At 39.9% G+C, this 18,104-nt stretch overlaps 1 protein-coding gene across 4 annotated transcripts in view; it reads right to left on the bottom strand.

Moving 5' to 3' along the window:
* PKD2L2 (polycystin 2 like 2, transient receptor potential cation channel) overlaps positions 1 to 18,104 on the bottom strand; it is a 50,753-nt gene that overhangs the window by 28,737 nt on the left and 3,912 nt on the right. For 2 of the 4 annotated variants that reach the window (XM_025387850.1, XM_025387851.1), the window contains exons 4-8: positions 16,090 to 16,346; positions 10,714 to 10,935; positions 3,970 to 4,198; positions 2,494 to 2,664; positions 1,468 to 1,649 (exon numbers count right to left, since the gene is read on the bottom strand). In XM_025387850.1, the coding sequence (XP_025243635.1) occupies positions 1,468 to 1,649; positions 2,494 to 2,664; positions 3,970 to 4,198; positions 10,714 to 10,935; positions 16,090 to 16,346 (1,061 nt within the window). The remainder of the gene's footprint in view (positions 1 to 1,467; positions 1,650 to 2,493; positions 2,665 to 3,969; positions 4,199 to 10,713; positions 10,936 to 16,089; positions 16,347 to 18,104) is intronic. The other 2 variants (XM_025387852.1, XM_025387853.1) reach the window with 2 other exon arrangements.

The raw sequence follows: 18,104 nt of genomic DNA, 5'->3' as shown, positions 1-18,104 counted from the left end.
TTGTCCTCAAGAGGAGATTGATCTGAATAGCCTAACACATCATTACCAAAAACAGACGTCCTCTCATTAACCCATTCCAAAGTTCTCTACCTGTTCTGTGCTTTATACTTTCCTTTCCTCTTCACTACCCACGGTAAGACAAATTTCCTAGGCTCTGTAAATTATTACATCTGTATTAAATGCCAATTATTACCAAGTTTTATTATTATTTTTATTATTTTAGAGATGGGATCTCCCTCTGTTGCCCATGCTGGAGTGCAGTGGCACGATCATAGCTCACTGTGACCTCAAACTCCCAGGCTCAAGTGATCCTCCTGCCTCAGCCTCCTGAGTAGGTAGGAATACAAGCATATGCCACCACATCCAGCTAGTTGTTTTTTATTTTTTGTAGAAACGGAGTCTTGCTGTGTTGCCCAGGTTGGTCTTGAACTCCTGGCCTCAGTGATTCTCCCATCTTGGCCTCCCTAATGCTGGGATTCTAGGTGCCATGGGGCCCAGCCTCAAGCTATTTTAAAAATACATGTTTGGCAGATTAGCAAAGGACGATCAGGTCAATATCAATAAAAATATTAAGATGGAGCCCTCTAAAAAAGACACTTAAGATTTCTTTTGGCTGGGTGTGGTGGCTCACATCTGTAATCCCAGTGCTTTTGAGATGCCGAGGCAAGAGGATTGCTTGAACTCAGGAGTTCAAGACCAGCCTGGGCAACATGGCTAAACCTTGTCTCTCCAAAATACAAAAATTGGCTGGATGTGGTGGCACACCCAGCTACTCAGGAGGCTGAGGTGGGAGGATTGCTTGAGCCCAGGAGTTTCAGGATGCAATGAGCAGTGATAACGCCATTGTATGCCAGCCTAGGTGACAGAGTGGAGACCCTGTCCAAAAAACAAAATACCAAGAGAATAATTACTATAGAGACATGGGGGACAATTTCCATTATTTTAGGTAAAATTATCACTTCCAATGAAAAATGAAAAATTATTTTTCTAACTTGACCTAGTAACACCTTAAAAATGGACACCATCACCCATTTGGCTCCTTCAATGCCAAACCCTAATTTGAATGTGATAGATATTTAGCCATCAATGAAAATATCAGCCAGGCTGGTGGCTCATGCCTGTAATCCCAGCATTTTGGGAGGCCGAGGCAGGAGGTTCACTTGAACCCAGAAGTTTAAAACCACCCTGAGCAACATGGTGAGACTCCCTCTCTACAAAAAATAATAAAAATGTAATCAATCAGGTGTGGTGGTGCACACCTGTAGTCCTAGCTACTTCGGAGGCTGAGGATAGCTTGAGTCCAGAAGTTTGAGGCTGCAGTGAGCTAAAAAAAAAAAAAAAAAAAAAAATCAAACTAACCTTAAATATATTAAAGCTTATATTACTACTTATCATAGAAGGTTAGACCTTTCCATTTTTTTGTAAGAAAATATAGAAGATATAATTACACTTATACTAAGAGCTTACATGGAATTCTGAAAAGTAGAAAAGTCATCAACTTGTGATCCAAAAATAAGAAATCCTAACTGGGCGTAAGCAAAGAATATTATAAAAAACATGATGGCAAATCCTACTATGTCTTTAATACAACGGGACAAGGTTGATGACAGCTGAGACATTGTCTTGTTAAAGCTTATGAATTTGAATATCTGAAAAAGAACAAAGTTAATTGAAATAGGAGAATATCAAAGATGAAATTACTTAGAATAAATTAATTTCAGAAGAATTCTGCTTTGAATTAAAGGAGATATTTAATGATAATCACGGGTGTTTGAGGATTTGCCAGCAATCATTACAAGGCCAAACTTCTGGGGTCTTTTTTGTTTTCTTGAGATGGAGTCTCACTCTGTCACCCAGGCTGGAGTGCTGTGGCGCGATCTCGGTTCACTGCAACCTCCGCCCCCTAGGTTCAAGCGATTCTCCTGCCTCAGCCTCCCTAGTAGCTGGGATTACAGGCATGTGCCACCACACCCGGCTAATATTTTTTATATTTTTAGTAGAGAGGATTTCACCATGTTGGCCATGCTGGTCTCAATCTCCTGAGCTCAGGTGATCCACCCACCTCGGCCTCCCAAAGTCCTGGGATTACAGGCGTGAGCCACCACGTCTGGCCAACTTTTTTTTTTCTGTCATCCAGGCTGCAGTGTAGTGGGGGATTACAGCTCTCTGTAACCTCCACCTCGAGGGCTCAAGGGATCCTTTCACCTCAGCCTCCAGAGTAGCTGGGACTACAGGTGTGCACCACCACACCCAGTTAATATTTTTTGGTATCTTTGGATTTCCCAGGCTGGTCTCGAACTCCTGGGGCCAAGAATCTACCCGCCTTGGCCTTCCAAAGTGCTAGGAGTACAGTGTGAGCCACTGTGCCTGGCCCAAACTACTTTTAAAATTACTTAATAGTTGAAAAAATATTTTTCCCCATGACTTTTTAGTTTAATTTTTCATTATGCTATTACACTGTTTGTATTATTTAATATAATAAAATATAAATACCTTTATCCATGCAAAAAAGATGGTAATAGCAATTATATTATTGTAATAAATGTGCCAGCATGCAAGAAAATAGAAATCTGAATATTGTTCAGTACTTTCCAACAGCTCTCCAAGTAAGAGAAAAATTTGTACATTACAGTATGTGTTGAAGGAAACAGCCACAAAACACAACTAAATGGGAAAATAAGAAGGGTTAAGTTAGAGAATATCTCTACCTCTAAATATCTTACAGCCTATGAGGAAACACAAAAAAAGTTCACCAAAAGTTTAACAAAAAGGGAAGGAAAGATACGACATATGCTTTTACATAAATGGAAATAACCCTCAACTTATGCAAGTTTAAGGTAGCACTAATTATTATAAAGTTGAAAACTATTAATTGCTTGGCCATCCTAACCTATCTAAATCTTTATTTCTTTGAGTCATAAAGCACAAATGTATAAAATGATTATGTAACTCTGAGGCCATAAGGATTTCTGCTCTACATAATACTTAAAAGCTAAACATTTTCTACTGTGTAATACTACAAGAAAACAATTTATAGTTACAAAAAATAAAACCTTCTGGAACCTTTTAACAACCCTTTAAAAGAGGATTTCAGAACCAGGCTGTTTTAGCTATCAGAGCTTTATAACTGACATGAACATTTTCCTTTGACTATTCTTGCCTGAAATGCTCAGATAAACATTTAATGTTAGGTCCTTTGTAAGATATTAGTGGAGTTACCAGAGAGGTAGGTGGCATACTTTCTGACTCTCAGAAACTTTCAATCTGGTTTTGGGAAACAAGGCTTAAATACTTGATTGGCTATAATTAAGGGCCAATAAGGGTGAAAGATCAAATTGTATAAGCTAGAAACATTGGTTCTTTGTTCATGAGACCAAGCCCTTTAACATTTGTCTCAGCCTGCCTAAATCTCTGTTTATTTCAGTACATTTCATTGACTAGAACTGATGGTCTTTGGTGTTTCTTTCAGGGACTATTTCTCCAAACCTGATGCCCTCTGGACCCACAAGGTCCCCTCTGGCTGCTCACCCCTGTCAGTATTCTGCCTAGCCTTGTCTTTTGTCTATGTTTTCAAGATTTATTATGAGGAAAAAACCAGATTTGGCAACACAGATTAAACAGCCTTGCCCCCAAAGACCCGTGACTGGTGAAACTGAAGGCCCTGAAAGTAATACATTTTTTGAGTGGGGGTAGGGAGACCTACTGTGCACATTAAAGCGTAATATTTCTGGAATCACCTTTCCCTGTAGGTTTACGCTGACCCTCCCAAAGACCAAATCAGAAGAAAATAGATCTCTCCCTTTTGGAGGCACACCATTAATAGTACTATTCCTAGTTCATTTTATGTTTGATACTTGTAATTTTCAAAATAAGTCCTGGATGGAATAGAAGATTCTGTCTTTTTACACCTCCTTCATTGGTAGGTTCAGATGTGATCCCCTTCAACCATGTGCATGAATATATACTCACCAGCAAAAGTAGCAATTCTAGCCAGTTCCAAATACTTTTGAAATAGGCAGACTTAAATTCTTTTATTTTTTTGACTTCTTGTGTTGTGAAGACAAAAAGAAAAATACAAAATGTGATTTCACAGGAAGCAATAAAATAATCATAGTAGCTAACATATCTGAGGAGCTTCACAGAGTAAAACTGCCATGAAGTAAGTATTCCTCCAGTTGCAGGGAATTCTGCCACCAATCTGTAAAATCAGGTTTGCAAAAGCAAATGTTCATTTCAAGCATTTATATTTCAGTACGTAATGTGAAATTTTCAATCAATGATTATGTATGCTTTAATGATAATCAGTTGTTTTTTTTTTATATATAAAGTATGTTTCCTTGGGGAAATGGGTTCAATGTAAACATCTTCTAGATTTACTTATTTCATAGTGGCTCCACTTTTTCTATACCTGAATATTCACAGTGGTCAAAGACCAATGTAAATGAGAAAGCAAGTTGTGATTTTTTTTTTCAGGCATTCATTCTATTTTGTGTTCAGCTTGCTTGTTCATCACTGGGAATATAATTTATGTCCATAGGAGAATGATATGTTCAAGAAAATGCTATACCATTAGTTACTGTTATTAGTTAGAACTTTTCCCCAATATACATAATTTTTGAATACTTCAGAGGGAGGACATACATTCTCCCTCTTTAGATTATCAGAAATGCTTGCTTCTAAATGTCAAGGTCACATATTCTACTAAAGCAATGTTTTCTGTTGGATGCTGGATACAAAAATCTATATGCAGACAGAAGTATAAAAATTAAATCCAACACTACATATAAAAAGATTTTGAGGTTCTCTGGTGTTCGCCACAACTTCTGATAATTAAGAATTGGTGGTAATTTAAGGAACCAGCATTTCTATCACAATATTATAATTTAATTATTCCTACTAAAGATTTTAGCAAATGTCATTGGTACTCTTATAAGGTGCTCCCAAAACAACAAAAACAAAACCTCAGTTAACAAATCAAACTTACATCTTACACATACTAGGTAGTGAGTGAAGTGAACTAAACTCAATATTATGATCTGAAGTGCAGACTAATCAAAAAGGAACAACAATATTCTGTTTAATTTGCCTGATAATTGTACAAAAACGAAAATAAACAGATAAGGTATAAGTAATATGCATCTACACAACTACTGATTAGATACTCCAGTTAACAGTTTCAAAGTCTGCTGAAGTTTCTAAAAAATAACGTTTTAAAAGGTAACAGAGTAAGTGTAAAACTTTCAGAGAGGAAATCTGGACTTAATCTGATATTACAAGGGCTTCTTCATATGTCTTAAAGCCAGTTACCTCAATGCTTCCATTCTTGTTTAGGACATAAAAATAATTTGTATTCTTCACTTTATCCTGATCAGGACTGTTGGAAAGGGTGAATGAAGTTGGTAAAAAGCTCTGATTCTCTGAGAGAAAAGAACTTTAAAATAAAAGGTAAAACATCCATTGGCTGCTTCAGGCAGTTCATTTGTTTTATTCATTTTTACATATTTTAAAGGCCATGGTGTGTTTCACTCTCCCTGTTGCACGGGGAGCAAAATCTCCTAAACTCCAATTCCATAGTCCATTCAGGAAAAAATGTTAAGACTTATGAGATAAAAGTGGCTCACTGATATTAAATTTTTTTTGACTTTTATTTTAGGTTCGGGGGTGCCTGTGCAGGTTTGTTATACAGGTAAACTTGTGACTTGGGGGTTTGGTGTACAGATTATTTTTTCACCTGGGTACTAAGCATACTTCCTGACAGTTTGTTTCTGAGCCTCCTCCTTCCCACCCTCCTCCATCAAGTAGGCCCCAGTGTCTGTTGTTCCCCCTTTTCTGTCCATGTGTTCTCATTATTGAGTTCCCACTTATGAGAACGTGTAGCTTTTGGTCTTCTGTTCCTGTGTGGGTTTGCTAAGGATGATGGCCTCCAGCTCCATCCATTTCCCTGCAAAGGATATGATCTCATTCTTTTTATTGCATAGTATTACATGGTGTATAGTAGATACTGTTGTTTGCCTCTCTAGCAGTCATTATCCCATTTTTTCTAACAGAATCTTAATTGTATTCAGTCTTCCACCCATCCCAGATCACTTAGGGGAAGCTGATTAAATCCCCAGGCAGATCCAGTCATGGTAATCCTTTACTAAGTGTTTGATTCTAGAGCAAATCCTTTTCTAGTGCTTGATTCTGACTCCCATATTGTTCGAAGATCAACTATACATTGAATTTAAAAAACATCCGAAGCCCTCACATCTGAACCCACAAATGAAGGAGGTATAAACCCTTATTAGGGTTTTGTTCATGCTTGTGCTGAGATTAAAATCCCAAGGTTTAAAATAAAAATAATGTAGGCTGGGCACGGTGGCTCACGTCTGTAATCCCAGCACTTTGGGAGGCCGAGGCGGGTGGATCACCTGAGGTCAGGAGTTCGAAACCAGCCTGGCCAACATGGCAAAACCCTGTCTCTACTAAAAATACAAAAATTAGCTGGATGTGGTGGTGCACGCCTGTAATCCCAGCTACTCAGGAGGCTGAGGCAGTAGAATTGCTTGAACCCAGGAGGCAGAGGTTGCAGTGTGCTGAGATCATGCCACTGTACTGCAGCCTGGGCAACAGAGCTAGACTCCATCTCAAAAATAAAATAAAATTAAAAATAAAAAAATGAAAAATGTGGTTCTACTGTCAATATGAAAAAGTAACCACATTGTTTTATTATTTCAAAATTTATTTAGGAACATGGAGATTACATACAATGTTTTATATTGTTTAAGAATATGTAGTCTCACTTCTTGTCTTTCTGCAGCTTCAAAGAGCTATCATTTAGTCTTGATAATTTCCTCTTCTAATCAGATCATTAAAATCTGTTGGTTTCCTTTCAGAATGGCTTCTTTATTAAGTTACTCATTTTTGTCTCAAGAATGAACAATTTAAATTTCAATGAGTAATAGCAGCCAGGATCCCAGAAATATTAGAGCCTGTGGTATATTGCAAAAATAGCTACAGTTCTTCACATCTTTTTGCCTGGCCTGTCACCCAGGAGAGGGTGTACTGCCCCAGCCCTTGATGCTGGACTTGACCATGTGAATTTCTTTGGCCAATGGGATGTTAACAAATATGATGCAAGCAGAAACTTGAAATGAGTTTATACATTAGAACTTGCTCTTTGGGACCTCTACAATTGCCATGAAAAAGACATGCCTGGGCTAACTTGGACCCAGGAGAAGGATGAGATACATGTAGAGCAGAACCAACTCAAAGACACATGTGTGGGTCCTGCCAAATAGCAGCTATATTGGCAAGCCTAACAGAGATCAGTCAAGCCCAGCTGGATCAATTGAACTCTAAACACATGAGAAATATTTATTGTAAGCCACTACACTTGGAGGTGGTTTGTTCCCTAGGAAAAGCTAGATACAAGACCTAACTTGGGCCTCAGCTCTCTACCTCTGAATCATTTAGGAGACTTTTGGTTGTAACCAAAAACCCCAACTTAAATTGGTTTAAACAATAAAGAAATTTATTTCTGTCACACAGCAGCAGTTTCAGAGATAACAGCAGACACCATTTGTGGTAAGTTCACAGATCTAGCTCCATTACTTTGAGATGGCTTCAGTTTTGCCCTCCTTTGCGTTAGCTAAGTATCTTACGCTTCCCCAAGATGATTGTGTACAAGCAGCAACTGTGATTATATGTCATTGATGTCAGTAAAGAGATAGCACCAACCAAAGAGAAAAAAAAAGTTATTCCCGTTAGTCTAATTGGGTTACCTTAGGTCACCTCCCTAACATGGACCATGCTAATTGATTTATGCCAGGCCAAGCTCACTACACTCCAGCCTGGGCGACAGAGTGAGACTCAGACTTAAAAAAAAACCATAAGGAAGAGAAAATATATTTACTATTCACTAAGTGGGTCTTCATAATGATCTTTATCCTAGTGGCCTTCACACTGAGTAGGCTGAGGAGGAGGAGGGGAAGAGGAAGGGAGGGGCTTGCTGTCTCAGGGGTGGCAGAGCGGAAGAGGTGGAGGAGTGCATTCAGTGAAACTTTACAAATTTTACATAATAATTTTTCTCTGACATTTTTTTCATTTTTCTAAAAATGTTTCTACACAGTACCAGTCCTTCAACCCTTTGCTTTAGTTTCTGCGCCTATATCATCGAAGGGTCCATGTCATAAAAGAAGTCAAAAGCAGTCTTGAATAATCGGAACCCTTCTCCAGATGTCTAATGTCCATTTATTTTCTGTTCTGTTTCTATGTTTTCCTTCTCATCATTTGGCACTGATTTGGAAGCACCCATCTCCATCAAGGACTCTTCTGTTAATTCCTCTGGTGTGGTGTCCATTAGCTCTTGATTTCTCCAAAATCAGTATCCTGAAACCCTTCACCCTCCCACTTTTTTTTTTTTTTTTTTTTGAGACGGAGTCTCGCTCTGTCACCCAGGCTGGAGTGCAGTGGCCGGATCTCAGCTCACTGCAAGCTCCGCCTCCCGGGTTCACGCCATTCTCCTGCCTCAGCCTCCCGAGTAGCTGGGACTACAGGCGCCGCCACCTCGCCCGGCTAGTTTTTTGTATTTTTTTTTTTTTTTTGCCACATCTACATCTCTTTCATGATTTCTTTGATTGACTCTGTCCTAAATCCTGTGAAGTCATGCACATCTGAACAGTTTTCTCCAGCGGGTATTTATTGTTTCAGGTTTGATAGCTTCACAGTTTTTAATAATGATGGCATCTTCAATAATGCAATCCTTCCACACTTTCATGATGTTCTCTCTGTTGGGGTTCTCTTCCGTAGTATCGACAATCCTTTCTAAAGAGTACTGTGTGTTATGAGCCTTAAAAGTCCTCATGATCCCCTGATCTAGAGGCTGAATTAGAGACGTTGTGTTTGGGGGTAAGTAAACCACTGGAAAAAGCATCAATGGAACCATTCTAGAAAAAGAGTTCTAATTGTCCAGGCCTTCTTGTTGTACAACCAAAAGACTGGAAGCTGGTGTTTTATCTTTTCCCTTCAAGGTTAGGGGGTTAGCAGTTTTATAGATAAGGGTAGTCCAGATGATAAACCTGACTTCATTTGCACAAAACAGTAGAGTTAGCCTGTTTCTTCCTGCCTTAAATCCTTGTGCTTGCTTCTCTTCCTTATTAATAAATGTTCTTTATGGCATTTTTTTTTTCCAGAATACGGCACTATTGTCTGCATTAAAAACCTGTTCAGGCAGATATCCTTTCTCCTCAATGATTTTCATAATGACGTCTGCTATGTTGTCTGCTGCCACTTGGTTGGCAAAAGCTACTTCTGCTATCTTGACATTTTTGAAAGTGAAACCTCTTTCTAAAAGTATCAAACCAACCATTGCTGGCATTAAATTCTCAACTTTAGATCCTTTACTTTTTTTTTCTTTCTTTCTTTCTTTTTTTTTTTGAAACGGAGTTTTGCTCTTGTTACCCAGGCTGAAGTGCAATGACACAATCTCGGCTCACCACAACCTCCGCCTCCCAGGTTCAAGTGATTCTCCTGGCTCAGGCTCCTGAGTAGCTGGGATTACAGGCTGTGCCACCACGCCCGGCTGATTTTGTATTTTTAGTACAGACGGGGTTTCTCCATGTTGGTAAGGCTGATCTCAAACTCCTGACCTCAGGTGATTTGCCCACCTCGGCCTCCCAAAGTGCTGGGATTACAGGCGTGAGACACTGCGCCTGGCTGACTTTGCTTTTCTTAAATCATTTAGCATCTAAAGGTATGCCTTTCTTATAGCAATCCTGCATTCCCACAGAAGCTGCACTTTCAATGAGATAAAAAGGTATTTTGCAAAAAGGGCAAGGTTTCCACACCTGCCGGCATAGCTGCAGTGATGGCTTCATGAATTTCCTTTCCTTCCCCCTGCTTCCAGGGCAATGGTCCTTAGTCTCTGGATTCACTTATCTTGAAACGGTGGGCAACTGCAGCTGCAGACGTCAATTTATGATACATATCAAGTAATTCAATTTTATCTTGTAACGTCATGACATTTCTCTACTTTGTGGGAGCACCCCCAGTATCACTAGTGGCATTTTGTATGGGTCCCATGGTGTTATTAAAGGTTTATGGTATTGCACTAAATACGATAAAAAACACATGAGAACTATGAGAGATCACTTTTTTTTACTGAGATACACAATTTATTGGAGAGACAAACTGCTTAAGTCAAGATGGTGAGCATCACACGACACTTTAAATGGATACAGCACTAGAGTTCACTGCAATAGCAACAGGAGATGGCTATGAAATTCTTACACTAGTGCAGTGTGTAGTCTAATTTTATGCAGTTATGATATAGTACTGCAACTTTTGTTTACATTTTTCTTGACTGCAAATGGTGCCACATGTTTATGTGCATAAGTTTTGGCAAATTTTAACTTCTTATAATAGATTTGTGTATACTGTGTGATAGTAAACAATAAAATAGATGAGTATCTACAGGTATTTCATGCATTCACGACATGCCTAACTTCTTCTTAATTTTTTTTTTCAGTATTTCTAGGCGACATGGTTGGTTTGGGAGTTTTTTCAAATTGTCACAAAGGTCCAAAAATTTTCCAATATATTTACTGAAAAAAATCCATATCTAAGTGGATCTGTACAGTTCAAACTCATGTTGTTCAAGGGTCAACTGTACTAATAAAGAAGTTTTGTAGGCCACTGACCACTGTCTATGAAAAAAAGTTTTGAGTCACTCACCTGATAATACAAAATAGATTTACGTTAGCATTATATAAGGAAAAATCAATAAAAATAACTCTAGTCCCTCTTGTGATCCAGCTGTTCAGTCGAAGGTCAATGAACTTGTTTTTGGTTTCAGATTTTGATTTTGATAAAGTGAAAATATATCCTCCATTTCGGTAAACACCAAGAAATCCCCAGTGCCAAGGGGAGTTGGTATTAGAAGTAGAATATCTCCATCTGTTAGACATAAAAAGAATAATGGTGAAATGAGAAAGCCCAACTGAGAAGTATTCTCATAATTTAAATTGATCTTTGGTTCAAAAGTAGTAGTTTTTTGGCCGGGTGCGGTGGCTCACGCCTGTAATCCCAACACTTTGGGAGGCCGAGTAGGCGGATCCCTTGAGCCCAGGAGTTCGAGACCAGCCTGGGCAATGTGGTGAAACCCCATCTCTACAAAAAACACAAAAACTAGCCAGGCATGGTGGCGTGTGCCTGTAGTCCCACCTACTCAGGAGGCTGAGGTAGGAGGATTGTTTGGGCCCGGGAGGTTGAGCTGCAGTGAGCTGTGATCATGCCACTGCACTCCAGCCCAGGCAAAAGAGCCAGACCCTGTCTCAAAACAAAAACAAAAAAACCAAAAACAAACAAAAAAACAAAACAAAAGTAGTACTTTAAAAAAAAGTATTAGTAAATTCATAAGTATCATAGTAATTTTAAAGCAAGACAATGCATTAAGGACTAAAGGATTAAGATTTAATTAAGATTTAATGTAGTTTATACTTTTTAATGCATATGGTGGGCAACACCACTGGACTAGGTGCTATGAGATAATTTTTCAAAAATCCATAATTTTTCAAAAATTTGCTGGGCATAGCAGCACGTGCCTATAGTCCTCGTTACTGAGAGCCCCAGAGTTCAAGGCCGCATTGAGCTATGATTGTACAACTGCACTCCAGCACTCCAGCCTGAGTGACCAAGTGAGACCCTGTCTCAGAAAAAAAAAAAAATCCATCTGTTAGGTGTGGTGGCATATGCCTGTAGTCCCAGCTACCCAGGAGGCTGAGATGAGAGGACTGCTTGAGGCCAGGAGTTTGAGGTTGCAGTGTCGATGATGGTGCCTGTGAATAGTCCCTGCACTGTGGCGTAGGTCACATGGTGAGATCCCCTCTCTAAAAAAACAAAAAAATCCATCTGTTGTCTCACAGAGCTTAGAATTGTCTCAGGGAGCTTAGAATCTAGAAAATGACGACTGTTTTTTTTCTTTAACATGTTGTTTCTGTTATGAGATATTTAGTCTTTGAGTAGGACAAAACTATTAAGAGTTTTGGCTCAGAAATGGGTAAAAAAGGTGTTTCATAACTGTCTTGTAAATGTAAGATATTGTTTATAAATGCTCAATAAAAACTTTGTTACAATGTCCATGTTGTTATGTAGATATTTTAATGAAAGTACATAAAAATCAAAGTAAACTGTGTATAACTAAATTTTGGACTGGGTGCAGTGGCTTACGCCTGTAATCCCAGCACTTTGGGAGGCTGAGGTGGGCGGATCACTTGAGGCCAGGAGTTCGAGACCAGCCTTGCCAACGTGGTGAAACCCCATCTCTACTAAAAACACACAAATTAGCTGGGCGTGGTGGTGTATGCCTGTTATCCCAGCTATTTGGGAGGCTGAGGCACGAGAATCTCTTGAACCCAAGAGGCGGAGGCTGCAGTGAGCCAAGACCGCGCCACTGCACTCCAGTCTGGGTGACAGAGTAAGATTCTGTCTCAAAAATAGAAAAAAAAATTTTTTTTTGTTTCTTCTTTTTAATTTGTAACTTAATTACAGGATATCCAAAAATGAAAAGCTTTGATTCCTCATTTCAGTCTCTCTATTCAGTTCCCCCAAAACAGATTTGAAAGGTTATTCAGAGATGCACTGCTTAAACCTGTTCTACTACTAACACTACAGCAGGGAGGGAAAGAGACACCACTAGGAAAAAATACCTATGTTTTAATGAAACTTCCATAGTTGTATTTTTGAGTGTTTTCCACACACGACTATTAAGTGGAAACAGGAAGATCTGTTGCACCAGATCTCTCCTAGCTTCCAATGTTTTGTTTTTAATTAGTGAATTTTACATTTTAGACAAGCAAAATTGATTCTTTTTTCATTGTTGAGGATTAACAGGTATTAATTCACAATTCCAGTAAAGTATAGAGATTATAAAATAAACCTAACTGATAGTGTTAATTTTGGTATTTTATAAAGTATTTGTACTTGTTATGAGAATTTGGAATATTAAAATACTTAAAAGAGTAGTCTTAGGATTCCAATTAATAATGTGTAAATAATTGCTTTATCTTGTAATTTGGGGTTGAAAGAAAGTAAATAGTACTATAATAGTTAAGAGAGTGGGCTGGGTGTGGTGGCACACACCTGTAATTCCAGCATTTTGGGAGGCCAAGGCAGGCGAATTGCTTGAGCCCAGGAGCTTGAGACCAGCTTGGGCAACATGGTGATATCCCATTTCGGCAGAAAATACAAAAATTATCTGGGTGTGGTGCCATGTGCCTGTAGTCCTAGCTACTTGGGAGGCTGAGGTGGGAGGATTGCTTGAGCCCCAGAGGTTAAGGCTGCAGTGAGCTATGATCTTCACTGCACTCCAGCTTGGGCGACACAGCGAGACCCTGTTTCAAAAATAACAATAATAATTTTTCTTTTTTGTTTTTTTTTAGACAGCATTTTGCTCTTGTTGCCCAGGCTGGAGTGCAATGGCGCAATCTTGGCTCACTGCATCCTCCGCCTCCTGGGTTCAAGTAGTTCTCCTGCCTCAGCCTCCCAAGTAGCTGGGACTACAGGCATGCACCACCATGCCCGGCTAATTTTTTTTTTTTGTATTTAGTAGAGACAGGGTTTCACCATGTTGGTCAGGCTTGTCTCTAACTGCTGACCTCAGGTGATCCACCCACGTTGGCCTCCCGAAGTGCTGGGATTACAAGCGTGAGCCACCGTGCCCGGCCATAATAATGTATCATCATACTTATGAATGTATTCGATTTATTAGAATCATACAAGTCCTCAAGAACACTAAAAACTCATACAAAGAAGAAACAAGTTAAAAAAAAAAAAAACCCAGCAATAATTAATCCTGGGAGTTCAAGAGAAGTTGTTCAAGAAAGGAAATATAATCATTATTCATATTTATAATATAAACATTGACTAATGATTGACAATAATTATGATATAACTATATTGAGATGCTAAGAGGAACAGGAGGAGTGTGTGTAGAGGGTGTAGCATAAGAGAGCTATATGACAGATCACCTTCCATGATAGAAAAACAATAGAGGCTGGGTGCAGCGGCTCACACCTGTAATCCCAGCTCTTCGGAAGAGCAAGGCGGGAGGATTACTTGAGACCAGGAATTTGAGATCAGCCTGGGTAACGTAGAAAGACCCTGTTTCTACAAAAAATAAAAAAAACTAGTCAGGTGTGGTGGTTTATTCCTGTAGTCCTAGCTGCTACTCAGCAGACTGAGGCAGGAGGATTGCCCGAGTCAGCAGTTTGAAGCTGCAGTGAACTATAATTACACCACTGCACTCCAGCCTGAGCAAGACAGTGAGATCCTGCCCCTAAAGGAAAAAAAAAAAAACACATAACTGTAAAATCAAGTGTAAGGTAGCAGTATGAGGATGTAACTTAGAAAGAAAAAGTATATACCAGAAGAAACAACTATAAAAGAGCTGAAAGTAGCTGCTTCTGGAGAGTGGAAATTATGAGTAGGAAAGGGTAGACCTTTGTAGATATTCGTATTGCTTTAATAAATATTAAATTATACAAAATGTTCATTCTCTTCTCCCTATAATTTTTTTTTTTGAGTGGGGGATGGAGTTTTGTTCTTTCTTGCCCAGGCTGGAGTGTAGTGGCGTGATCTTGGCTCAATGCAACCTCTGCCTCCAGGGTTCAAGCGATTTTCCTGTCTCAGCCTCCCAAGTAACTGGGATTACAGGCGTGTGCCACCATGTCCAGCTAATTTTTGTATTTTTAGTAGAGATGGGGTTTCACCATGTTGGCCAGGCTGGTCTTGAACTCCTGACCTCAGGTGATCCGCCTGCCTCGGCCTTCCAAAGTGCTAGGATTACAGGCGTGAGCCACTGCACCTGGCCTTTTTTTTTTTTGAGACTGAGTCTCACACTATCGCCCAGGCCAGAGCGCAGTGGCGTGATCTCGGTTCACCCCAACCTTTGCCTTCTGAGTTCAAGTGATTCTTGTGCCTCGGTCTCCTGAGTAGCTGGGACTATAGGTGTCTGCTACCACACCTGCCTAATTTTTCTATTTTTAGTAGAGACGGGGTTTCGCCATGTTGGCAAGGCTGGTCTCAAACTCCTGACCTCAAATGATCCACCCGCCTCAGCCTCTCAAAGTGCTGGGATTACAGGTGTGAGCCAATGATTTTCATAAGGTTCTAAAAGCACAAAGTGTGCGTAGCACTGATACCAGCAGCTTCTGTGTCAAGGTAAGCTAGTGCCAGTGGCACATTTCCTTCTTTTTTTTTTTTAGGGACAAGGTCTCCCTCTGTCCCCCAGGCTGGAGTGCAGTGGTGTGATCATAGCTTGCTGCAGCTTCAACCTCTTGGGCTCAAGTGATCCTCCTGGATCAGCCTCCCAAGTACCTTGGACTTCAGGTAAGCCCCATCACACCTGGCTAATTTTTAAATTTTCTGTAGAGACTGGGTCTCAGTATGTTGCCCAGACTAGTCTTGAACTCCTGCCCTCAAGCAATCCTCCTTCCTCGGCTTCCCAAAGTGCTGTGATTACAGGTGTGAGCCACCAAGTCTGGCCTCACATTTTCAATACAAAGTGTACACATGAGTCTACACCAGCACTAGCCTCAGTCACTTTGAAACACAATGGCCATAGCATCTTTGGCAAGCATCATCAGATGCAGTCCCTGTAGAGCATAACTGCCCCATTTTAGTAGGAGCAGCAACAGAAAAAAATCACTGAAGGAAGCCAGAGTAAGAGAGGAGGAAAGTGACAGAGCACAACTAAGACACCCACTAAGGATCCCAGATCGTCTTGGGGATGTGTTGTCGGCATCTAGCCACAGCCAAAAAAGCAGATTAATTGAACATTTTAGAAGCAAAAATTGATGCTTTGCCCTGTGTCCAATATGACTAAGCACTTCATATACCAAAGTCAGAAAAAAGAAACACTTTGCATCCTAAACAAAAAATAATAGGTTCACCCTTCCTTTTCTAAACACTGCTATCTCCAAATCTTCCTTTTTTACTACTGTCGAAACAGTCTCCTTACCCTTCCAGGACCCAGCTGGTGTTACTTGGAAGACACACATCTAAAAGATACAATGGTAAATGCTGGAAAAAGTATAATTTTATGCTACTTACTCAGTATTAATTTGAAGGCCAAAATTAGAGAGGTCTTCATTTGCAGAAGTATATTTGCCATAACATTCACTCATCAAAGACTGAAAAGATGAATAGACTTTGCATGTGTTGTTGCGGACTTTTAGTTGACGAACTCTGGGGACTCCTAGAAGTATATTCTCATAGTAGATGCGACTGCTGTTCTTTAAATTATACAGCTGCTGGTTATTGTACCATGAATCCCAGTACAGACCTTCCAAAAGGGGACCTTCCATAAACTTCATATAGAAAAACAAATGTCATGGGAAAAATATTTTCATGTCTATAGAATCTACATTCATACCATTATGCATAAGAGATTTTGAGTATGAAAATCAAACTATTGATCAAGCTACCATTAATGGTAATGGTAATGCTAATGAAGCTACTGCGGATGGTTAACACTCATTAAGCATGTACTGTGTACTAGGCACTGCTCTAAGCACTTTATAAGCATTAACTCATTGAATCCCATAGCCCTTCTTCTCTCCTTATACGAGTAAATTAAAATTTTCTTCCAATACATGAGTATCAGAGCTGGTCATAGCCACACATCATGACTTCACTCCAAAGTTGTCTGTACCCCTCCTCCTAACCCTCCTCCCCAGCTCTGGCCATGGTGCCTGCTACTCCTGGCTTTGCCCTTTGCTGATCGTTCTAAGAGATCCCAAGCCCAGGGTTCATTTACTTCCTCCCTTTGTCTTCTCTGTCATTGTCCACATACATGCTTCAGAAAACACAGTAACAAAGTGGCAGGGTGACCTCCACTTCTTTTATTATTGTTTCCTATTTCACCTAGCCTAAACCAACCATCTAGGATCATTTAGCCCTCATCTCACACTTGCCCTCTTTCAGGAAATGACCCTGTCTCCTTGGTAAGTTTCAAATTCCTGCACAGCATTCATGATATGACCTCTGTCCAATTCATACTTTGGCCTTTTCTACCTCATCTTCCATATGCTCACAATACCAAACATAGCTCCACATGTAGAATTAGTTACAGAACATATTGTTCCTTCTTCCTAAAATACCCATCCCTGATTCATGCTTCAAAATGCAACTAAATTGTCATCACCACTGGAAGCCTTCTCTGCCTTGTCCTTATATGCCCCCATGTGCATATGCCAGGTTTTGTGACCTGGGAGAGCTGAAACTGCTGTCCCCTTAACTGTTCTTTCCTCATAATGTGAGCATGTTGCTATGTTAAATGTAATGGAAAAAGCAAGTCTATTCCACTGCTGAAGGAATGATTCCCTTACATAAGTAAAAACACCATGAAATTATATTCTTATATGTACGTTTTATTATATACTGTACCTTACCATAACACATATACACAGTAAAGGCTTGTATGCCAAAACCACATATATTACACTTTCTGGGCAATTAAAGAACTTTTTCAAAGTAAATTTCACTATACACAATTATAGACTAGATCCTAACCCTCACATAAGATGCAAGTCTTCTATTTAACAAATGAAATGAGAACGTTTAAAAAAATCAATTTTTTTTTTTTGAGATGGAGCCTTGCTCTGTTGCCCAGGCTGGAGCGCAATGGCATGATCTTGGCTCACTACAACCTCCAACTCCCAGGATTACAGGTGGCTGTCACCATGCCCGGCTAATGTTTGTATTTTTTAGTAGATACGAGGTTTCACTATGTTGGTCAGGCTGGTCTCGAACTCCTGACCTCAGGTGATCCACCCACCTTGGCCTCCCAAAATGCTGGGATTACAGGCGTGAGCCACCGTGCCCGGCCAAAAAAAATCAATTTTTAAAAAATTACAAGAATAAGGCCGGGCGCGGTGGCTCAAGCCTGTAATCCCAGCACTTTGGGAGGCCGAGACGGGCGGATCACGAGGTCAGGAGATCGAGACCATCCTGGCTAACACGGTGAAACCCCGTCTCTACTAAAAAATACAAAAAAAAAAACTAGCCGGGCGAGGTGGCGGCGCCTGTAGTCCTAGCTACTCGGGAGGCTGAGGCAGGAGAATGGC

This window comes from Theropithecus gelada, chromosome 6 (assembly GCF_003255815.1).
Source record: "Theropithecus gelada isolate Dixy chromosome 6, Tgel_1.0, whole genome shotgun sequence".
NCBI lineage: Eukaryota > Metazoa > Chordata > Mammalia > Primates > Cercopithecidae > Theropithecus > Theropithecus gelada.
This window is presented reverse-complemented; position numbering and strand designations above follow the sequence as displayed.